Source organism: Osmia lignaria, chromosome 1 (genome assembly GCF_051020975.1).
Source record: "Osmia lignaria lignaria isolate PbOS001 chromosome 1, iyOsmLign1, whole genome shotgun sequence".
Classification (NCBI taxonomy): Eukaryota; Metazoa; Arthropoda; class Insecta; order Hymenoptera; family Megachilidae; genus Osmia; species Osmia lignaria.
The window spans coordinates 10,754,068-10,778,848 of NC_135032.1; the positions used below are offsets into that span (position 1 = coordinate 10,754,068).

At 36.0% G+C, this 24,781-nt stretch overlaps 2 protein-coding genes across 3 annotated transcripts in view; one reads left to right on the top strand and one right to left on the bottom strand.

Annotated features, from left to right (window-relative positions):
• qin (tudor domain-containing protein qin) overlaps nt 1-24,781 on the bottom strand; it is a 161,143-nt gene that overhangs the window by 34,065 nt on the left and 102,297 nt on the right. The window lies entirely within an intron of this gene.
• Nucleotides 1-24,781, top strand: part of LOC117606056 (uncharacterized) — a 56,509-nt gene that overhangs the window by 23,923 nt on the left and 7,805 nt on the right. Inside the window, exon 2 of the mRNA XM_034328037.2 lies at nt 24,259-24,483. Coding sequence (XP_034183928.1) covers nt 24,259-24,483 — 225 coding nt within the window. The remainder of the gene's footprint in view (nt 1-24,258; nt 24,484-24,781) is intronic.

The window sequence follows — 24,781 nt, forward strand, 5'->3', positions numbered from 1 at the left end:
GATTGCTGGAATCGCAGGAAACGGTAGAAAGTAAAATAGCCTAATGTTCGTTGTAAAATTACCCGGCCGTCGAAAGCGTTCTCCCTCATTGTTTCGAAATTCGACTTGAACCGCTAACGCAGCCAATTTGCGGCCTGTTAGTATGCAACATCGACCGCTAAACTTTAATAACTCTCCAGCTCGATTCCTAGCTACGAGAACAGCCACGTTTCTTCCACGTCTTTCTGTTACATTTCACCATATTTTCTTTTTTAGACAACCTCCGCACAAAACATTGCGAAATAATTGCATATTTCTACAGAAATTTCATTAATCTGTTATCCATCGTACTTTTTATTTAAAAAAAAGAAGAAAAAATAGATTGCTGATAAGTGTCAGATAAAATTTAAATTAATTAATTTAATTTCAAACCATTAATTAACTGTGAAAATAAAATACTTTAATAATTTGTATTATAATCTATTGCAAAAATAATTTGCAACAATTTTAACAAAAAATCTATCAATCCATGGATTACATGAAAATTCTTGGACATAATAAATCAATCCAGGCAAAATAGAATAACAGGTGCAAAAATATAATACCATTTTCTAGAGAAGCAAGTAACAAAATTCGCGAAGAGATATGCTGACACCTTGAACCAGAAACGAGCAGGCCAACGGTTACCAGGAACGACACACGATGAGGAAACGTTGAAAATCTTCGATGTATCCGAAGAGACAACGAGAAAGACACAACGGAGGAGAAGCGTTATGAAATGTATAGAAAACACGAGACAGGGAAGAATTTTCATTTGAGAGAACAAGCTGGATAGGTACTCAGGGCACCATAATAACTCACGTCGAGGAAAGTCGATAAAGACAAATAAGCTCTTCTCCTATCGACAATAAAATTCCATCTTGTCTATGTCTGATATTCTTTAATGAACTGAAGAAGTTATAATGCGACTTAGAGTTGACGAAATAATTGACTGGATCTTTTCAAGGAAACGATTTTTACATTAAATTTCTCTGAGCCTCGGAATTGCACAGATATTTCTGCTGGGAATCATTAAGTAAATGATAAGATTTTATGGCTAAATTCTTTTTGTTATTAATTTGTAAAATTTGCAAAAATAAAAATCTACACACACTCGTAGGCTTGCGAAGGGAAAAGAAAAGGGTAAGATCTATTTAAATTAATAAATAGATGACGGGTGTCCTAAAAGTACACGAGACAGGGTACAGGGGAATTGGAGAACGTTTCAGTTCCGGCACTTCAATCGCAAGATAGACACTCAGGATAAGAGAGGAATTTAATTGAGAGCCATTGTTTCCGCGTTCGCTCTTCCTCGTTTTGCTGGAAGGCTTCGTATTAACAATCAGTCGCAATTAAGTGTTATTACGACATCATCAAGGTTCGAGGACCGAATGGGGAAATGTATTATCCCATATAATAATGTACTCCAGTATTTGAAATATTTTTCTTCGATCTACGATCATTCTTAATTTGATGGTTAATTAAGTCTCGAACGATTGTTTCGAGAGTATTTAATTAGCAATAAATTGGAACACTCATTTCGTCTGCAATAATTGCAATATTTATACATTTTTCGGTTCTGAAAAATGTTGCAAAATTTTTGACAAATTAAAATTCATATAATTTTAATAAATTTTAAACCTTTTAGTACCAGCGAATTATTTATCAAAATTTTGATAAATATTGAAAATTTGCAACGAAGTAGAGTTACCAGATGCGACACGTATATGTATTTTGTCCAGCATCGACTGGTTTTTCGCGTCGAAGCCATATTTATACTTTCCCAAGAGGGAAAGATTCCTCTTGGGAAACAACACCGAGCTGGAACACACGAGACAAGTAAACTCGGTTTCTCTGAAACCTCGAGATGTCTTTCGTAGGATGCTTTACGATCGCCACTCCTTGTTTTTCCATCGTTTGTCGACAATTAAACCTAACTACCGCGATTAACCCTTCGTCTGGTCGGCTATAATTGTGCTTTTCTTTCCTCCGCGGTGTTTAATACTTCCGTTTATGGTCATCGAGAATCGGAGCGAAATTGACTGACATAATTGAGCCAACCTGGATAACTACATTAAAAATACTAATTGAAATACAGAAAATATTTTTTTACCAAAAAGTCTATTATAAAAATTAGAAAATTATTTCTTGATGAGGTTTCAACTATTATTTACTGTAACTAGCAATTTGGTATTAAGAATATCAATGGAAGGTTTTCAGTGAAGTTTAAGAATGAAGTGGATATTATAGAAAATTTGATGAGAATAGATGATGAAATGTTAACAAGATGAAGGATCTTCCGAAACAGAGAGATACAAGTTCGTTACAAATTCCCGTTCTCTATTCAGCTGGAATCTTTGCCGCACCACGCGCCAATGAATAAATCATTAAACGTTAAACGCGTACACGGTTCGGTTCAGAAAACGTTCAGCTACCCCCCAAAGTAATCCGAAACGCGATAAAACATGTATCGAAGCTAGCAGCCCGTAAAGCACGTCGTCGTAGCTGCAGCAAAACCCCTCTGTATGCCAACGAATCGCAAGGAAGCGCTAACAAATCCTGGGTAAACAAGTCTGCACGATGCGTTTCCAAGTAATATGCTCGTTATTAAACGTCTACGTGGACCAACGTGGACCGGATGAACGACAACGGGTCAACCTGGTCTCCTCAAGGGAAAATGTACACCGATAAATTCACTATCTACGAATATTTCTGTCGTTTCATGATTTGAAGGTAGAAAATATATTTTTTATTAAAAATTTGGAATTCATGTAGGTTAATTAATTAAATATTGATATTTATAGGCAACTCAACTTAAGAATTAACTTTGCACCAATATTCTCTAATATAAAAATTTGTCAATACTCAGTTTAATTAGCTTGGCATGATAATTATTCGATATTGGAAAACTTTTTACTCCTATGAAACAAAATTCTAATAATTTCACTATAAATAAAATATTTGCAATTAGAAAATTTGTAATTGAGTCGACTTCTATGATTATCAATCTAAAAAAATTATTTTCTATGAAGAAAATGTTTTGTATTAACAGTCTATAATTGTCTAATTGGAAGCTCAATTAACTGGGCATTGAACCTTGTTATTCTTCAAGTGTGATCATACTTTACTATTAATCCAGAGTTTACCCTATAAGGCGGATTTTTTAATCTCAAATAGTTATAGCGTTCGAGCAATCTCTAAGCAAGAAGAGGTTTGCCTGCTGCTATAACTTATCGTTCTTGGTGGCTCGCATTTGCAAAATATTACAGTAATTATCTTAATATCGTTCTGCAGCGAGACTTTAACGATGAAGAATCGCCTGTAAAATTACGATAAGTAATGAAGCCAGGAGAGGAGAGACTGAATTTATGCAGAAATAAAGATCTATATTAGAGAAAGGGAAATTAATTCGAACGAGTATGTATCTCAATTCCCTACTCGTTCATCTATTTTAACACGCATAGCTTGAAAATCAAATGTGTCTTCATTCTAACAAACAATTTACATTTGTTAGCTACTGTGAAAATAAATTGTTCCAATTAGCCAAACTATTTTTTCATTATTTGCTTATTCGTTTCAATGAAACTTATTTGTCAAATTTTAATAAGCAATTCTATAGCAAAAAGCTTTGATGGACACGAAATTAACCCTTTGGGTACCAGTTTAATTTAAAGAAATTTTTTAGATGGACCTCGTTTATCTTCATAAAATGATCGCGGTGAAATGTCACCATTTTATAAATTAGACTCATAGGGTAATGACTCATTAAATATACCCAAGGGAATAATTATCGACCTATTAATTATAATATTAGAATCATTTTTTATTATTTTAATTAGAATAATTTCACGATCTAGAAGTAGTGTAATGTTTATAGCATTAAAAACTTTCTTTTTTTTCTTTTTTCAATTATCACCTGACTCAAATATCTAGCAGCAGTTAACGTGTTAATCAACAGCCGGCCGAAACTTTAGTGAAGCGAACGCGTTAGGCGAGTAATTATGCGTCGAGCCTTAATTTAGCCGGCGGATTGTTACGGTAGATGATCTTTTTGTTCTCCACGACATTTTAATTGACTCGATATATCGATCATCGAGGCGAGCCTGTAAGAGCGTATCTATCTGCACAGAGACGCGTCGTTGAATCGCTGTCGAATGACTGACACGCGCAAATTGCTAAATGGAAAAGTTTTGTTGACTCGAGTGCCGGACGCGTTCGATTCGCAAACCTTCAAAAAGGGATCAAATTAGCCGACGGTGGGCATTTGTTTCATGACTGACACTGGTAATATCCAGCCGATACGTAACGAATTGAGCCTTTTTTGACAATGATATGTACCCTTGATTACCAGCACTTTTAACCCGACCCTGATCCTCCGTTGATGAGAAAAAAATGAAAATGACAGTTTTGGGTACCATTTTGAAGATTGCACATTTTCAGAAATCCATGAAAAATTACTAATTTTTAAAATGTACTTCTATCTTATCATTGGATAATATGTATATTATTACTGGAAATTATTTGATAAAATTTCATACACTTACCACCCACCATACCATAAGAGGGATGCAGAAATTGTATGATCATTTACTTCAACGAGTACATACCTGCAACATACAAAAAAATACAAAGATTAGTAAAATATAGTTTCAAAAATTTTATGATTCATCTTCCTAAGCTTAGTAGGAAGTACCATACATGGACTTCACCAAGATGCAACCCCAGGGTCCTTGTTATTGGTTAATGGTACTCTGGATCATACTGACTAGCAGTCTTCCCTAATGGAAGTAGTTATCAATTCTAATTGACTACAAAGTAGCTCTCGTTCTTCCTATAAAAGGACTTTGCAACTTAGAGCTGGACCTCACGCTTAATATACGAGTTCATACGCAATGTAACATTCCTCAAGTTGACATTATTGGCAACCCTCTTGAGGAACGCTATAAAAAGAAACACTTTTTACATTATTGTGACATTAAACCTAACAAATATGCATATCAATTTTGCCATAAAAAACAACACGTTCCCTTAAAAAAAATTTGATCTGCTCTTAAAATTATTTCATTTTATTTAAATTTTAATTTAATCTAACATTCCCCAACTTACCACCTTTCCATTTAAATGCTAAGTACTTGACACTTCTACCTCGAACACCCTCAAACCTCCCCCATATAAATACGTCCGAAAGACCAGAATCATGATTGACCCGTTTTCTCTTCGAACGTTAAGAATCCCCAAGTAACGAACTAATTTACTCTTCGATAATCAACAGCCGTAGTTAATCCAAAGCAAAAAAAAAAGAAAAAAGAGCATGAAATCTTTTTACACCGATCCCTCTATTATCCCCGGGGCCGGAAGCGAAACGTTCGCCAGAAAATTGAACCGGTCGAGCTGGCTAAAGCGGCGCGTATCCTTTGTCCGGTAACTCGTTCTCGTTCGTTGTTATACGTGGACCCGGCTCGTTCTGTATCCCGTTGTATCGTGCGTTCACACACGTAGCAGATGGAAGAAAATTCGCCGGTTTCGATTTCGCGGTAACGGCGAGCTCGATTACTCTCGAGAGCTGCGAGTACCTGGATAGAAGTACGGGGAACAAGACTCGGAGGGTGGGAAAGGGTGGGCGGGCGAGGCGTGTTGCAGGCAAGGAGACCGAACTCGTGTACCGAAGGAGCTGCATAATTCGGTAGACGATATTAGATCTCATTGTTAGCGGATTCGATAGACACGTATATAGAGAGAGGTTCGACATTCGCTTGCTGTTGCACAAAATCGAGTCAAAGGAGAATCGAATATACACTCGGTGTCTTAAATAAACCTAACGATATTTAAATTTTCTTCTAAAAATTTATAGAAATATTTTCATTATTCTTTTATTTGTGAAATAACCAAGTTCTTTTATTATGGTTAAATGAAAATAATAATGAAGATAATAATTGAAACGATATAAAAGAGATAAATATTAATTGTATTATTTTATGTAAATAGCAGTTCAATAATAAATTTGTAAAGATAAAGGATTTTTGATATTTTACACCTTCTGAATCAATAATGTTTAATAATCACATATCCAATCAGTCCCAAAAACTCTATCTTTTACTCTCTTCAAATCCAGTTGAAACAACCCCATAAAACAACCAACTATCAAAGCGTTAAGGCACCATTGAACATCCAAAATCCTCATCTAATCGAGTTGCTGAAACACCGAGTATGTATGTAGACCACGTGGCTACGGAATATCCGCTATTCGAGAGGTGTGTGAGCGGAAGGAGAAGGTGAGAAAAGGAAGAGGGTTGTTGGAGAGGTCGAAATGACATTTGTATGCATTGCGGGCCACATTACACTACAGCCAACTCGATCCACCATCTTCTCTCGAGTTCTCTTCGCTTTCTGTGAGTTACTCCGTGATTACTGTTTTCCTATGCCATGGCGTGTTGCTTCGCTCGCTCCCAAAGGGAGCCATCACGTTCACGACGTCGTCGTCATTCTCGAAAGACACCTGGAATACGAGAAGACTGACCTAACGTGCGATTCACGATCTACCCTTTCGACCACCCCTTCGATTTCCAAAAAACTTCTTCATTTCCTCCATCCGATTTATTTGCTTACACACCTGGATTCCTTTAGAATTTTAAATATAATAGACCTTCTTGTGCAACAGAATTTCTAAATGAATAGTGCAAAATATAGAAAATGAAAATAATATGAATAATATGGTCCGTGTTCGAGAGTTAAAGTAGGTGCAATTATAAAAAAATATGTCTTTGATCAAATCTGATATTCGTATTTCACCCCTTTTGTCATCGATACGGTGTTCAATACAATTCGATGCACGTTCTCAAGGGAAAGAGTGGAGAAGTGGTTGGAAACATCATCGGCATGCTTGGTAGCCGAGTGTCTGACGCGTTACAAAGCGACCGGGAGATCTCTGGCCGCCTGTATGATCCTCTATCTCTCCATCCTGGGCAAGGATTACGTAACACAGACGTTTACGTAAGCCAGAGCCACGGCACGATTCTGTCAATAAACTGGCTCATCCGTCTTTCACGCGTGTACCGTCAACCTGTAAATCGATCCGCAGAACAACCAGTCAACGCAATCACCGCCACAGTAATCCTTTACCCAAGGGTTTTGGGAGAAATTGCCATCATAGTTAACGATCCGAAGAGAACAAATGAAAATTGCTTGCAAGTCGCTTGGAACGAACGCGTTCGTCAGACACAAAGTATATTCAAGGATTTCAAATAAAATCTTGAAAAATGAAGGAATGTTTTATTTTCAAGTTTTTTATGATTTTTGGGTAATTAATTATTATGCGTTATTCGTGAAGTTTGAAAGATTGAAAATATTTTAAAAGTTAGACACACTGTTTTAAAAGAATTTAATTTTCTAGCTAAAGATTGTTAACTTTTCAATCGATACTCGAAAATACTACCGTTCGTTATTCACAGCGTCGAAAAATCCTTCTAAACAAATTATTGAACTGATAAGCCGGATACATGGGACGGTCGCAGTCACGTTCCAAAATAAAATAAAACGAAAAACAAAAAAAATCCCCTGCCTGTCCACTTGTACTTTGTTTACACATTTTATTTTTATCGACGGATCGCCCCGATTTTCTATACGATCCTCGCCAAGCGTCGACATTGTTTAATACTATTGTTTGCCCCGATATGTCGTATTTCGTGCCACGCCCGTAAAAAACGAACGCAGCCCCCGTAATTCGCAAAAAAACATTACAAAACAGCCCGTGCAAATATCGGCTCTGCAAAGCTCTTTTATGCGTGGCTCCCTGTCGACGTGAGAAAAATATGATTAGTGGAAACGAACGGCCGCGACAACCCCGGCGAGAACACAATAATAATTCCGTGGATTGAATAAAGTCCGGCTGAAACTGGCGAACATCTATCTTGCATAACTTTGGATTTGTTTTTTGTTTCTTTTTTCCTTCTGCACCTTTTTCATTTTTTTTATTACTTGATTAACCTTGCAAAAGTAATTGAAATAGTACATAATCAATGCATTAAAATAAATTAGTTATCAAAATTTTTTAAATTATAAAATTAAAAAAAAGCTGCTCGCTCCACACTAGATAGGTTCCTCTACAGATTTTGGATAATAAAGTATTCGGGTATAATGTTGAAAAAACGAATAGTTTTCGAGATATTTCAAATTAAGGGTACCGATGCACTTGCACGATGCACATGCACTTTTAAAAAAAATGGATTTTCATTCTTTTTTTTATGTAGATCGTTTCTTTCAGATATTCTGAATAAAAAATTATTAGAGTACAATCTTAAGAACTGAATAGTTCTTGGGATATTTCAAATTAAGGGTAGCGATGCACTTGTACGATGCACATGCACTTTAAAAAAAATGGATTTTCATTCTTTTTTTTATGTAGATCGTTTCTTTCGGATATTCTGAATAAAAAATTATTAGAGTACAATGTTAAGAACTGAATAGTTCTTGGGATATTTCAAATTAAGGGTACCGATGCACTTGTACGATGCACATGCACTTTAAAAAAAAATGGATTTTCATTCTTTCTTTTATGTAGATCGTTTCTTTCGGATATTCTGAATAAAAAATTATTAGAGTACAATGTTAAGAACTGAATAGTTCTTGGGATATTTCAAATTAAGGGTACCGATGCACTTGCACGATGCACATGCACTTTAAAAAAAAATGGATTTTCATTCTTTTTTTTATGTAGATCATTTCTTTCAGATAATCTGAATAAAAAATTATTAGAGTACAATCTTAAGAACTGAATAGTTCTTGGGATATTTCAAATTAAGGGTACCGATGCACTTGCACGATGCACATGCACTTTAAAAAAAAATGGATTTTCATTCTTTTTTTTATGTAGATCATTTCTTTCAGATATTCTGAATAAAAAATTATTAGAGTACAATCTTAGAAACTGAATAGTTTTTGAGATATTACAAATGAAATGCAGTGATGCACTTGGCGTGATGTAAATGCACTGTATCTTAATTGGATTTTTATACTGTTCTCTGTCTAAAATTTCCTCATTTTAATATATTGCATATTAATATATTAATCAAATTATTTTTCGCAGTTAAATATTAATCCTGTGTAAATGAGTACATCATTTTTGCCCGAATGTATTGTACATCCATAAACACAATAAATGATAAAATCCGCAATATAAGTAGTAAAAAATTTACAAAAACATCCAACGGTCTACACCTGGTGCCATTTCAATTTTCTGTTTGTCCCGTCAACATAGGAACAAGCTTTTCATTTAACGTTCAATCGCTTTATGCAACGATTAAACAACACGCGTGACTTTTATTAAACAAAACTTTTTCACTGTCCAACACCCAGCTAGAACATACACATTCTCACTTTGTAACCTTTCAACGCCGAAGTATTTGTCAATTTTTTCTCCTTTGTTATTGGTTGCCATTTGACAAGCAATTTTGCGGTTACTAATTGTTTCTATGGATTTAAAACCTGGGTATTGTTTAAAAAAAATAATTAGTAATTTTTGAGAAATTCAAACTTGAAGCTTAAGTTTTTGGAAATTACAAGTTATAAATTTATAATGTTAATGTTAATTAATTAAATAATAAAGTATAATATTTCTTTTTATCTTGTATCTTGAATAATTTAATCCAGTTCTGAGCTTTTGTTAAACAATTTTTCCTGGCCTGAATATATTATAATAATAAATTTGCAACTGGAACTTCCTCTCTGGCGTCAAATTATACGAATCGTATAAAGCAGAATATCGAATGGTCTCCGTTCTTTGTTCATCCAGTTACCGCGTTCGCCTTTCATCCTCAACTTTTACGCGCTTTTGTTCGAACAAGACCCATTAATTTCTCGACCAGCTGACGCGATACAACGATAATTTGCGTGTACTTACGTATTTCCTACGATACGGAAACGAATTCGTTCGGTTAATGCCTTTGTTCCGTTCCCCGTTTCCCTCATTCGACTCGAGAGATCCACCGTTTTTCGTTTGATTCGCGAAATAACATTCAAACGTAGCCTCATTGGGGAGAACGTCGGTTCGAGTATCTTCGACAGCCGTGGAAATGAATATTCAGTTTAAAAAGGAAAAATAGAAAAAATCTGGTATATACTCTACTTGAAATTTTTCTTCATGCTCGCAGAACGTCGATTGAAATTCTGCATGATTCATATTGTTGAATACAATTGAATATTATACTTTATTATTTACATGAAAAGTTGATTTTTTAAAAGAACAAAAATAATAAATTTTTTAATATCCACATAAATCTAAATTTCTTGAATTTCTATAGAAATAAAATTATAAAATATTCAATAAAATTTTGAAAGAAATCCCACCATTAATAACACTCTAAAATTACCATGTATTGCAAATACAAATACACTAAATAAAAAAGTTAATTAACTTAGAAAAAAATTAGTATAATTTTCAAATTATTACTAAGAAAATATTAAACAAGCCTGCTCAATGTTCCCCAGTTTCGAGGAATTAACAGCCATGAATAATCAACCCCGAAAATTTCTCATTTGCATCTGAAGACAAATAAAGGAGCGCAATGGGTCTTAAATGACTGCTCTTAGAGAGGAGCAGATCGAGGAGGTAAACGGTCCGGGACAGGATTTTACGCAACAGGTAAACGTTGGATTATTGATTCGTTGATTCGACGTGGACTAGCCAGGATCAGGATATGTACGAATGTGTGAGGCCGCAAAATGCACGCACGTGTACCAACCCCCTACCCCATAGTCAGTTTCCAACCACCCACATATAGAGCGTGAGGAGGGAGGTTGAACGTGTGTACACAGCGCGTGGAACCGAATGTAGTAGCCGCAATGGTTGCGATGTGTATTCTCATTTCCAAGCGTGTTCCCGCATTCTGCTTGCACAGGAGTGCATTAATGCATGCAAAGGATTCCATTCAGCCTGGCTGCAGTCTAATTTCGCGGCGCCCTTTATCCTGGACGTACTTGTTGGCCGCTTTATTATCGGAATAGAGATGTCCTGCGGAATTTATGGAACCCGCTGCGATAACCGACCGCAAAATTTATTATTACTCTATGATCTTTCTTTATTTTTATTTTATACTGATTTCTCAAAGGGTCGCGAATTGTTTTTGGGGTGGGTTGAGAATTAATTTTGAGTAGGGTGGAGGTTGATTTAAGGGGTTTGTAAATTATTTTTGGATGAGATGCGAGTTGGCTTTCAGTGGGTTGCAAGCGAATTTTAGGTGGGTTTCAAATTAATCTTGGGGTTGTGAATTAACTTTGGGTGATTTGCAAAGCTAATTTTGAGTGGGTCCTAAGCAGATTTTGGATGAGTTGCGAGTTGGCTATGAGTGGGTTGCGAAATAATTTTGACAATAATTCTTGACAACAATGGTATAGGAGATTTGAGAATAAATCATTTAATTTGTAGTCCTATTTTAATTGCAGAATACCTATGTGAAAAATGTCAAGAATGAATGAAAAAAAAAATTTCAGAATTCGAGAAACGTACGCAATTTAATCGTACAATTTTAGCTAAAATGAAATGAAAAAGAAAATCAATATACGTGGCTCGATTGTAGCAATAACTTCTATCGGTACAGCTCGTACAACATGAATTCCATAAATTCGAAATCGCGTATCATTTTGAACTTCCCGTTAAATATTTGCTGGCAGAAAACCGTTCACCGTTAATCCATATGTTCGAAAAACAGAGACACGTTTTAACGTAATAAAGAACATAGTAATTTCAATGTTAATTTTAAACCTTTGCCAACAAGAGCAAAATGTTCTTCTTTAATCATTACATAATATTTTTTTGCTTTTGAATAAATCAAATTAAATAAAATACCTTCAAATAAATATATTGCATTACCCAAAAATTATTTGCAATTATTTAAGAAAGGAATGTAATTTTCATACTGCACGATAAGGGTTTCAGTTTTTATTAAAACACGTATTGCTATGGTTTTCTACGAGTAGAAGGGAAGTTTTGAACACAAGAAGATCTATGGTGTGGGAGAGTGATTTAAGTGTGCCCTGAAACCATGGCCGAGTTGGTCGATGGTTAATCGAGTTAGTTACAGAGTTTCTTGTCAGCGAGCTGGTTACAAAGCTCCACGACAGTTTTAGTTGACGTTGTCGCTGTGGAACAAGAACTAGGAAGTTCAAAATATTATTTCATGCATCAATCATTGACACAAAGGGCAACAACTTTGAGAAATTTCCAGAATTTAATATCACCTTTTGGCAACTTTGATCTATTTAAAAAATTCTTGTAACAGAAAAATTTTAAATCATTCGTCTGCAGTTTTCATAGAATTCATTACATTTGAAGAAAAGAGAAGAAAGATTAAAAAAGGGATTTAAGTAAAAGACTTTTCTCGTAAAACTTCATTGCTGATTCTCGGCAAGAAAGCACGTCAATCGCATCTCACGAAAAGACGCGTTTTGTAAAAATCTCCTAAGAAATAGCGTTCACGTTTCTTCATACCTGACACTGCTTCACCTATTATTGCTAGTCTTCTGACGCGAATATTGCATGATGTGTCTGTCAAGAATTTAAATCTCGGCTTTAATATGTACAACTGATATTCAGGTTGTCATGTAACTGATGGTACAAGCGGAAATGAAACAATTTCTCCTGGAAAATTCAATTGAAAATATTAAAATAAAATCTTTTTATAAACTTTGAAAATTTGTCAAATACATGTGCTATTAAATTTCCTCCAACATAGCAAAATTTTAATTTTAATTTTCAATTTAACTTTACATAAGAAATCACCCAACTGTCATCTGTATTATTAGTTACACAACACTCTGTATAATCATCGAGTTTTATCAATCATTGATAAAAAACAAAAAAGAAAAGAGATTGTCAGATTTACGACTTTTCACTTCTGCACGAGATAAAATGGAAATAGAAAATTACTACTTTCACTATTACTATTTAGGTGATGATGTTAGTAATTGCAGACTATTAGGAGTGAAAGGATTAAATGATGATGTGCCCTGATAATTTTTTCTAATTATAATTACTTAGTGCTGATAGTATGATAAGTCATTGTGTTACATGTAAATAGTAGAAGGATAAAGATCTGCTATTTATAAGGACTAACAAGACTGATGTGTATATATTTTTTTAATAAATTAAGCAGCATTTGACTTGGCAATGAAAGTGTTAAAAATATATGTATTATATTCTTAAGCCCTTTATATTCAGCCTTGTACAGACTCAGCTGGATCGATAGTCATTGAATCGAGTTACAAGAATGATTAGGGTCTTGGCACACCCAGTGTGCATTCTGAAGTCGTCCTACGCTCGTACACCTACTGATGGTATTAAATATCTTATCTCTTTCGAAATGACATAACAATTCAATTACCATAAAATCTCAATTCATTTTGAATTCTAATCAAGGTCAATAATTTTTGGAATCCTGGGGAATTTTGAAAAATTTAATTTCAAGGCATTCAAAAGGCTTGTAAATTATTTTTACAATGAGGCTCAAAATTAATATTTTTAATGCAGATATGCATTTGAAGTGCACTGAAGTGGTTATTAACCCATCAGTAGTGCATCACCTTTCTAAAGTGTGTCTGGCGCACCATGATGCGACGAGTTATAGTGAAAGTGAAAAACTTGAAGCAACTCGACGAAAATTATAATGTGAGTACCATGATTAACACGTCGTTGTCACGTACGATGGAAAGCGTGAAGTAACTATAGTAATGCGCTTTCACAATGACTCTTTTGAATCAATATTGAATGCATATTTTTTTCTTTTCTAAAATAAAAATGCATTGGCAAAAATAAATTTGACTGTACAATCATTCTTTGTTTTAATAAAAATAACTTTTATCTTTGAAAATTTTAAATAAGAAATCTGGAATTTGACAAATTCATATTTTCATTAATTTTTTAAATCACACCAAGAATATCCATATTTTATTAAGAATAAAAAATCCTCTGTTAACAAAAATATCTGAAAGCAGGTATTCAATGATAAGTTTAAAACGTCGGACGTATTAATGTTGGTCGTTTATAGTGTACTTTCATCGTCATGAGAATATAATAGTTACACAGGGTGTAATCACGTAATGGACGCTGGCTTTAATCAACATTACTTAACTTGTCACGAAATTAGCACAAGTTAGTTCTTGGCTCTGAATCAAGTTGACGTTGTAGGAGCAAAGATTCCTAGCGAAACAAGGTAATTTTTGCAACGGTATTTAATGAAAATGTTTTTCACAACACATCTTGTGCAACTTATTTCCCTCACCATAAACAGTGGCAATTTAATGGGTCGTTTTTAAACAAGTTATCACTATGCCAAAGCAAACCAGGTTAATGGAAATATAATAAATGCAAGTTAATTAACAAAGTTTTAAAACGATACATTAATTTTCCTATTAAAATACTAATTATTAGGTATACGATCACTTAGTTATCAATTTTATAGAGTTATGCTATCCTGGAGGTTTCAAAATCATAGGTGACTTTAAAAATTATTTTCTCAGAAAGTATTAGAGATACGAAAGATATTTTTATACAAATTTATTAGGTGAAGTTTTTTTCTAAACCTTTATAAATAATAATATTCTACTCAAACCAATCACTATAAAAAATAAAGAAAGAAACTTACATGAATTGATTGGTTGATAAACCCATCAGTATCAAAATGTCCCCCCAAAAGGCACCCACACAAATCATCACGAAAGAAAATAATAAAAAAGATCAAATCCACAAAGAGTTACAGAAAATTCGAAAGTAATCCACGAAAAAGAGCAGGAAACACTACAACCACACTAGTACATTCATCAACAAGGACTGAAACTCATTTCTCTTCAGCAAAAGGACTCCTCCACCTTGTAAAAGGACATCTGAATTGTCTCCCTCCCCACCATCATTAGATATCGCGTTCAAACAGCGCAGGTAGGCTGAAAGTTATCAGAGTTAACACGCTAAGGGGAGGAAGAAGGCTTTGTTGTATTCTCGTCACTGTCGATGTAAATCAGCCTGTCACCATGGATCCCTTTTCGTTTCATTTTCACGTTGAATTCTACCCTTTTTCTCCCTTCATTTCATTTGATATTATTTTTTATTTTATCCAAACATCCTACCTTATCGATTTCTATGTCAAATGGCTTATTCGAGGTCCCTTTTTCGTGGCTGTTATATGGGTTCTCTTTTTCAAGTGTACACACTGGCCATTTCCATGGAAACCCGTAAATGAAATGTGAGCTGGTATAACCGTGTACGAATATTCTCATTTTCGTCAGAATTTGCTACGATTGCATGTCTTTTGGACCACCAGCAATCCTCTCCATCGTTTCGAATTACTATTTGCACGCGCGAAACCTCGCGAGAATAAATTGACACTGCTCGTTATACGATGGATAGTTTAAATTATTCCGATGGAAAGCGATTTATTACCAAAAGTTAACATATTAAATTCTGTGGAGGCCATTGGTAATAAGACTAAGTAGCATTAAATTTAATCAATTTAATAAAACTTTTCATTCTTTAAAATTTTTATAAATATTTCCCATATATTTATATTTAAATAAAATTTTAAAATAACTGCAACCATAAGTTTCTGTAACTAGTTTCCATGATAGAGTCTCTCTATTGTCGTGAAAAAATTGCCTCCAAGTTACGAGTAACTCTATTCGCACTGAATTCCCCGGCACACCAACAAAAATTCTTCGACACGCGACTTTTTTCATGGAGAATGTTCCTCGTGACAGCTGTGACACGGTTGGTCAACACGAAATTCCAGGTAGACGCACAGTTAGATTCAAAAGTCGCGATTGGATTGCAGTAGCAGAAATAAACTCACGAAAAAGGTGGTTCCATTGCCGAAAGAAATTTAACTTCCAACAACAAGCTCGAGGGGGATCAATGGGTTCCTTGGGACTTTTAGAAAGTGAGAAGAAATGTGCGTGAAGCGTCAATTTGACAAAATTAAATAGTTTTTGGAAAATTTTTTAAATTCTTTATTAGAATTTTATGGTAAAAAATTAAAATTGTGAAACATTTCTTGTCAAAAATGAAATTTAGAAAATTAAAAACTGCTCAAAATCCTTAATTTAAATATCTCATATTTGTGGAATATTAAATTCCAAGATAGCCAAGGGGTAAATATTCTAAAATTGTTTGACGAACAGTTATCTGGATGTTAATGAAAACGTTGCTCATCGACTTTTTAACACCTGTCCACCGGAAAAGTTCTGAGGATGATGCGGAAAAAGTGTATCAAAATAGTAGAAGATGAGGAAAAAGAACATCCTGTCCGACGCAGAACCCCATGAAAGTTCCGTTAATTATTGTTTGACGTCGGAAAGATTGACGTTTTCCAACGATGAATTTTTCTTTTTCCCTTTAGATACGGACATGAAGAAACACAGATTACTAAATTAGCAATTAATGAGACTTTGCTAATTAACCATGACACAAAATTAAAAAAATAAAGAAAAGAAATTATTATTTTGTTTTATAATTTATCGAACGTTAAAATTTCATAAAAATTATTCCATTTCTTCCCCAATTCTTCACATTCATTCCCTCCAGAAAAATGTTGCTCACCCTCTGTACGAGTCCTATTGTTTATCCTCGACAGTTCGTCATCCAACGTGTGATATCTGAATTTTAGATTGCTCAAAACGATGCAATCGATGTTTCGTTCCCTGTAGAGTGTAGAGTAACAACTTTTCCCGAGACCCACCCTCTGGATGCATCTTCCGATCGGGTGCAGGAATGTGCATAATCAACTTCACGCTTGGATAAATACGAATTTATGTACTGAGATCTTCGAGAGTCCCTTCAAGAAAGTTGTACGCGTTATAACAATTTGAAAACTCTGTGATTCTTTAATTTTATTGCTGAGTGTATAATCTATCAAAGTTTATATTAAAATTAAAAAACCTAAACTTTTCTAAGTTTAAATATATCTTATTAGAAGAATGAAAAATAAAAATTCAATTCTTTTTAATTTCAAGAGCTAGATTTCCCTGAATTTTCCACGAAGACACAAGAATACTGTTCCTTTTCCCATGTAACTAGCTTTCTCTCTCATTCTTCCCATCCAGCGAATTTTCATACGGTACCACGATATTAAAGCGTCGTTTCCTTGGGATATTTGCGCGTCGCGAAACGCAGGAAATAGCTAGGCGACTCTTTTTCTTTGGCGCGATTTTTTTGCGCGAATCGAGCTGACAAAAACTACCCCGCCGCAATGGAGGCAAGAAAGACAGGAACCGGGGAGGGTCATAGAGGACGGCAAGCTGTCGCTTTATGATGCTTTATAAAATATACGGGAATCCAGCATAACCGATTAGCGTTGTTCGAAATTGCGGCTTAATTTAGCGGGAATAATGGGGAGTGTAAATAGGGGTGCGTGGTAAAGAAGCTATTATTTCGCGAGCCAGTTGAACGACTGGAATGTGAAAAATTTCCTATTATATTCTGCAAAATTTTCAACCCTTTGAATATTAAAAAAAAAAAAAAATACATATTTAAAATTCAGAGAAAACTTCAAATATTTTAAAGAATAATACAAGTAAGTAATAAAACCTTCGAATTTCATCCTATGACATATGATTACAATTCCTCTCACGATGGACGATTTCTATAATAATTAAAGCATGCCGTAGGGAAAGAGTTAATTAACTCACCAACAGTTTTAAATGAGCTCGTTTTAACGTTCGCGCGTAAAAAAGGGAAATTGAACAGGGGTGTACAAACCAGTATCGTGTAAAACTCACCCCGAAATTCGTTTCTTTCTCTATGGGGTGTGTTCTCGAAGTGGTTGGAAACGTGTCCTTTAAATAGCATGGTTAATTCCAGGTACCGCGAAGAATGAAAATATTGTAATAACTGGCCGCACATAATGAACGAAAACCGCGGAACGTGACTACCCCGTTGTTCTACCAATACACTCGTTCAACGGCAAAGGGTTAATGCGGTCCGATTCGTGTGTATCCCTGTCAGAATTAATAGGCCGAAATTTGGAATTCATTAACATGAAATTCCTGAATTGTCGTTTCGTCGAACGATAAATCAAGTAGCGCAACCATGATCTGAAATGGTTAGAATTCATGGGGCCTCGATGGTTTTGCGACACAAATAGATATTGGATATTGGAAATTATAAGAATAAATCTAACAAAATATTAATTTTTTGTAATTTAAATATTGGAGTAAAATTAGAAACTCTTCAATCTAGTTAAGAAATGGCAAGTTAGAAAAGAAAATATGTAATTGAGTTCCAACTCTCGGACGGCGGACCATGGAGAGAGTCCCAATTTGTAATATCACGTTTCGTAAGTGTGAATTACTAGTGACCGAAGCTCCGCTGTTCAAGGGTTAATTAATCACATCCCTCTGAAGAAATTTCAGATTTTTTTATACCCGATTCAATTATAACAACATAGTTCGTACACGACGTGTGAATTCTAGAATCCCATGAGAGCAATTTGTCGTTAACGCTCATCTTGACACGTGGTTCTTTGAGTCTGGAAAAATGTAAAAATCCAGAATAGAAGTTTTTGAAGTAATTAAGAACAAACGTGGAAAATAATTGTCTATATATAAAAGACAAAACTCAGCAGCCCAAAGATTAAAAATTAGAAATACATATGCATAGATAATTTTCTAAAGAAAAAATTTAGAAGCAAATTTGCAAAACTAATTTTGCAATTTATTAATCTTTACGCAAACGAATGTTCAAAAAATCTGATTCCCCTCTGAATCTGATCATCCGAGCCATTTCCAAGGAACACGTCGATCGACTTGTTCATCTCATCCCGTGGGATAGAGTCGTCACCGTTTTCTCTCACGTTCGTACCATTTCACCTTTGAAGCCTGGAGAAACGATTCAACCCCTCTCGTTCCTGGTTCGACGTGGATGCTCGAGAAAACGCAACGTTTGTGCTGTGCGGCGTAGAATAGGAAGAAATCCTCGACAGTCGAGCGGTACGCGGATCGATTAATTATTTAACGAAGCTCTCGGCACTCCGGTACGCCCATTGCACCCCTTTTCCTCACCCCCGCTGGTTGATCATTCTCTCACTGGCGTACTGTTTAGCCCCGAAGCAACGTCCGTTCGTTCTGTCTGTATTTCCATCCGTTGCACATCCTTCCACCACTCTAACGCGGCCTCCTCCGTTAACCGGTCACCCTCTTTCGTCTCTCTCATCCCTTCGCGCAACAGACCGCCGCGTCGGGTCTGAAATTTCATCGTGAACCGGAGAATCGTAACTGCGATTCCAGAGAGGGATAGCCGCGTAATTAGTTTGCCTTTGATGAGAAAACTCGCGATCTACCTGCACCACGTACGCACTTTACGCAGGGGTTGCATCGATGCCGGAACAGGGGTGCCGTGGTAAAGCTTTACGCTGCCAGCTCTGGGCCGAGAGTCGGACGCGTGAACGATCGAACCCGACGGTGAAATTGAAGGGTGCTTCGAAAGTCGGATCGCGAAAGATTTGAGGGCTGGTTGAAAACGATTTCACCCAGCTAGTTCAACGGTATCGTGTCAAGGAACTTTAAGGGAGCACTTTGCGGTTTATGCTGGAGGAGGGTTTTGCTAAATCTACTTATAGGGATTGAAGTCTTTTTATAATTTAAAAAATTATCGAGCTTCCAAGGTTCGATTATTTCAGCCTTTAGATTTTTACAAAAATTGCACCCTTATTTCATTATTTTTATCTCACATAATTTGGGGATGTTTGAAGGTTTATTCTTGGAGCTTCGATACTTTAACAAAATTTTTTTATTTAAAATTAGACGAGTTAATTTATTTTTACCAATTAATTAATAAAAATGAAGGGTATAAATATTTGCATCTATCAAAGAATAAATTAAATTTGTATTAAACCTAGAAATCCGTAGAATTACGAGCAACGTGTCGAGTATATCGCTAGTGAACCGAGACATAAAGAGGGATGCGCTGTTAAATAGCTCTTTCTGTAAGAAATCGACCAAGCGAGGAACACAAAGGAATCAGGATCGTTCTTTGCACCGTTAAAGGGCTCCACTACCTCCTGACTAACCTGGCGAAAAGATTTTCTCGTCACTACCCTTCTCATCCTCCTCTGCTGCTGTTTCTTTGGTTAATCTCCCACTTTTCAAAGTCTTGCGCGAAACGATTGAAGTTACTTCGCGTGCGATAATTGCGGCTCCAGGAAAGTACTGATTTTAGTTAATGGCTTACGAATAAGAGAAATTAATCCTGTTTCTCTGTTTTCCTTTGTTACCAACAGAAAAATTGATATACTTTATACAAATATTATTTCTCTTTTTTTCTAACTCTCAGATGGCGGACCATGGAGAGAGCCCCAATTTTAATTTTAATACATAAAACTGTTTCGTTGCTTGACGCGTGATTCAGAGCTGTTTTTTTAGAAAATTTAGTTCTTCTTTTTGAAACTTTCCACCGGATTATCGTAGCCCGTCCATTCCCCTTCATTTCACCGATCGTCATTATTTCCCTCGATTTTCCACCTTTCTCCATCCTTCATTTTTATCCTCGTCCAGACAAAACGAACTCGCTTCGTACGCCGAAGGAATTTCTACGCGAAACGTTCCTCTTCTCCCGAGCTTTTCGAGTCTCCGTTTCCGAGGAAACGTCTTTCAGCGGAGTCAGCTTCGAATTTTACCTTCGACGAAGCTTCACGATGCCCGTACACGCGCGCGTACGGTTTCCACTCGTCGATCTTTCGTTATACGATAAGAGTTTTAACCCGAGCACAAGAGAACTCGACAACGAGTTCGTTGTTTGGAGAAATCGAACCAACCGGACGAACGATCGTGTCTCCTGTCACACGGATACTTCCTACAAACTTTACAATGATTTATTTTTTATACAAAAAAAATCTTGACACTCGTTCACAGGAGATGAAGAAAATTAAATACAAAAATGAAGAGTAAAAATACCCATGCTTAAAATTTCATTGCAAATAAATGTGCAACTTTACAATAAATTATTTTATTTTCCAAAGAAAAGGATTATCAAAGGATCCCATTTTTCTTCCCAGTTAAATTATCATTGTTGAACTTTAAAAATAAATTGTTTTCCTTAAGAAGTCTACTAGTTCAATTTCCAATATTATTCTCTGAAGATACACACGTTCGTTTCAATATATTTACCTGAGAAATCCATATTCTCGAAAATGAACATCACGACAAATACGAAAACGCGAAGCGTTCTATACGCTTTGACCTTTTTTTTTCCTCTCTAGCGAGAGAGAAACGTTTTTCGGGGCTGATTCATATCCAGCGGGCGTTCTCTCTATCAGAGCAGGGCAATATCGTCGCGCTTCGCCAGCCAAATTTCATAAAATACGCGCGAGTAAGTAGGGACGCGAAATCAAATAATACTTGCTGTATTAAATGCCACGAACAAACAGGTGTAATTATTCGGCAGCCAAGCGAATAGCAAATAATTATCGATGATTCGCTGCATTTCCACGACGAAAGTATCGCACTAGCCAGCCCGGCCGGAACTAAATTAACGCGGTTGCGTGTAATAACAAACGAATTCCACGGAATCGATGGTGCATTGCCCCGGGACTATACCGTGAATTTCGAGGGGGAAAAAAAAAAGAGAGAGAGAGAAAAAGAGTAGCCCGTTTTCGAGGAACGATGCTGGGAGTTTGCTCGAGGCCAGCACACGGAACCGACCTTTAGATTCAGTCTGTTCAATTAACAATCGACGATTTATTGAATCGTATCGTTTTGGATGGATCAATAAGCACTTTGAATCATAAATGTTTGAATTTTAAAGTTATTTGGAAATTTTTGAAAAATAATATTCTGAGGACCACTTGTTATGTTACATTGTATTTATCAATGAATTCTGTAATTTGTTGTTAAGCAATCAAGATGTAAATTATTGGAAAATTAAAAGATTTTTAATAGAAATACCAGAAAATTAAAAAATTTGTAATTGAGAAACTATGTTTCTTGTTATTAGTGAATTGTCCATTTATGATCCATAGAAATAAATAATTTTCTATTTCCTTCAGACCTTGAAAACTTTTTCATTTTCAAGAACTAATAAACCAATTAAGACTTTCGTAATTTTTAATAGTTTCAAGAACTGTTGACGTCGCAATCAATCGCAGATTCCGCGACAGGTTAATTGAATTGCTTGAAAAATTGTAGCAAAAGAGAATATTGAACAAATATCCATTGCTGGTTACGGTAATTTTCATCACGGTCTAATTATTATGATATTCAGAGGGAGAAACGAAGGGGTACGAAAAATTGGGCAAATTTACGAGTCATCGTTCCAGCCGGCGGCAACCCAATTCCGGCCAGGGTAATTAAACGGTCGTTAATTAACAAAGAAACGCGTGCAACCGTTTGCAGCTTACTTTGGGAACAACGCTGGCCCGGAAATGAAACGGGAGACGTGAGATGAAATGTTTTCGCTATCAATTGTCAACCGTTGGACCGCGAACAACCCTGGAAAAGGTATAATTGAATGGCGAGAAGGTGGGAAAACCATTTCATGGAAAATCACGTTCACTTGAAGGATCGATGAGTTTAATCTTGACTTTACTTCAAGAAAATTCAATGAATCAGTTGGTTCATTTCAATCTTGGAAGGTCTAGCATGGTTCCAATACAAAATATTTGTATTTTCTTGAAAAATATAAATGATGAATAATTAAAAATTTTCAATTAATTCTCTCCTAAAATAAAATTGAGAAAATCACGACCCAAAATTATATTTAAAAAAAAAAAAAAATTATTGCGTTTGATAAATTTATAAAGATTAACAATTTAAAAATTTGAGAATTCCTTATATCGCCATTTTTTCCTAGAGAAACCTGATTTGATTCTAAGTGCATTCAAATACAGATATGCAGAAATTATAATTAAATCTTCCAATACCATTTGTAAATGTGGAAGACGGGATCTCATTGTCCATACTCGAATTAATCCGTTGCATTTAGACGCATAAAGTTCGGCTGGTCGATGAGCCGTTAATTAGCTTCCACGTCACGGACGCACCGGTATCAAACGGGATGAACGGTGGGATCGTATCCACCTTTCCTCGTGAAGTAACACGTACACGCTAGTGTACGCAAACAATACACTATATAGCGAAAATTTCGCGCGAACCGACGCATAGAAACCGACCCACCTGCCGGCGGAATCTAAAGTATTTTCGAAACTGTTCACCCCCGTGTTCTCGACGTGTTTCGAAACAATATATTCATCTGTATAAAAATAAATATCGAACAACCACTAAATCAATTTCAATTCCATTAATAATAAATATTAACAAGAACCGAACGTGTTCAACATTTGTTGGATTGATTCTGATTTTACAACTCCGTTCGATTGTAAAATAATTCTACCCTCTGGTATTCAATTTTCCCGTGAAACAACTCAATTTTCCAACACCGTGGACACGATCAATCGCTCAGCCAGCTGTGTACCACGATTATAGCCTGCCAATGTACACGGTAACCCTAACGATTTCGGAAATTTTGAATATTTCAGCGGGAGAGAGCCGAGGGAGAACGCAATCACCGCCTGTCCGACAGAGGAAATGTTTCACGACAATGGTATACAAAGCTGAAATTAATTAGCTGCAGACTTCCGAACCCGTTCGGTTCGATAAAGTGTTGGGTCAGCTTGAATGTATATACGAATCTATCGTGAATAACGTAACAGCTACCGCCCAGTGGTTCCTGTACTCCCAACGACATGGCCGCAAAACTTCACCCTTCTGTATCTTTCTCTTTCTCGCGTTGGTTAGCCTTGTCCAAACCCTAGTGTCCCGTGAAACTTTGCTTCAACGTGCCGCGAACCCGGCTACAACTTCCCCTCTCGACCGAGACTGGGTCAAGTCTGCAGGCCTTGCGGCTTTCCCAACGGAAATCCGCTTCGTGACGTCGGAAACATTAGATTTCTGGCTTTCGGTGGTGTTTTTTAAATGAGAAGATGAGTGATGGGTTTGATCGATGAATAGATTCATTGACTTTCATCACTTGCAGTCGTTTTGACCTAATAATTTTTAGGTCATTATATGAGAATTTGAAAACTTTCCAACTATCATGCAAGGATCAGTCTTGAAAGATCAAAGTGGATATTCAATTAAAAACTATTAAAACTATATTAAACACCTAAAAACTTCAACCCCTAAAAAGAAGCCAAAATTATCAGAAGAATCGAAAGATACTACTAGAAGAAGACGACTCGATTCGCGTTTATAATAGGATCGTTCGTGTTTCAGAGGGTGTGCGAGACACAATTGGTGGTGGAGGGTTGCACGAGGGTGGCAAGGTGTCGAAGAGGTCGAAACCTGTGGACCCGGACGAGGAGAGCCACGACAACGAGGACTACTACTACGAGGACGTGGATGAAAGAAACAATCCGACGAACGAGGCACCGGTTGTGCCGCCCGGATTCCTCAGTCCCTCTGTAAGGGAGTATCTCGATCTCGGTAAATCGATACCTGGTACGTAAACAAGATCATCTAGCGAGAAGTTGCCCCTTTTGCGACCCGTTCCTCTTCTTCGTATTCCTTTTTCTTTTACCCTCTGTGCACACGTTCAGGAATTTCCTCTTTTTCAGACTTCTCTCTTTTATCCACCCTACCTTCCCTGTTTCGCGAGCTTCCTTTTTCCAGACGAAACACGCTTTTGAAATCGCGAGCGTGAAAACGAGTCGACAAATAAAAATCACTGGCAATCTCTTGGGGACGATGTTACACCTGGGATTATAGGAAATTTTTTTCTAAGCGATTAACCCTTTAT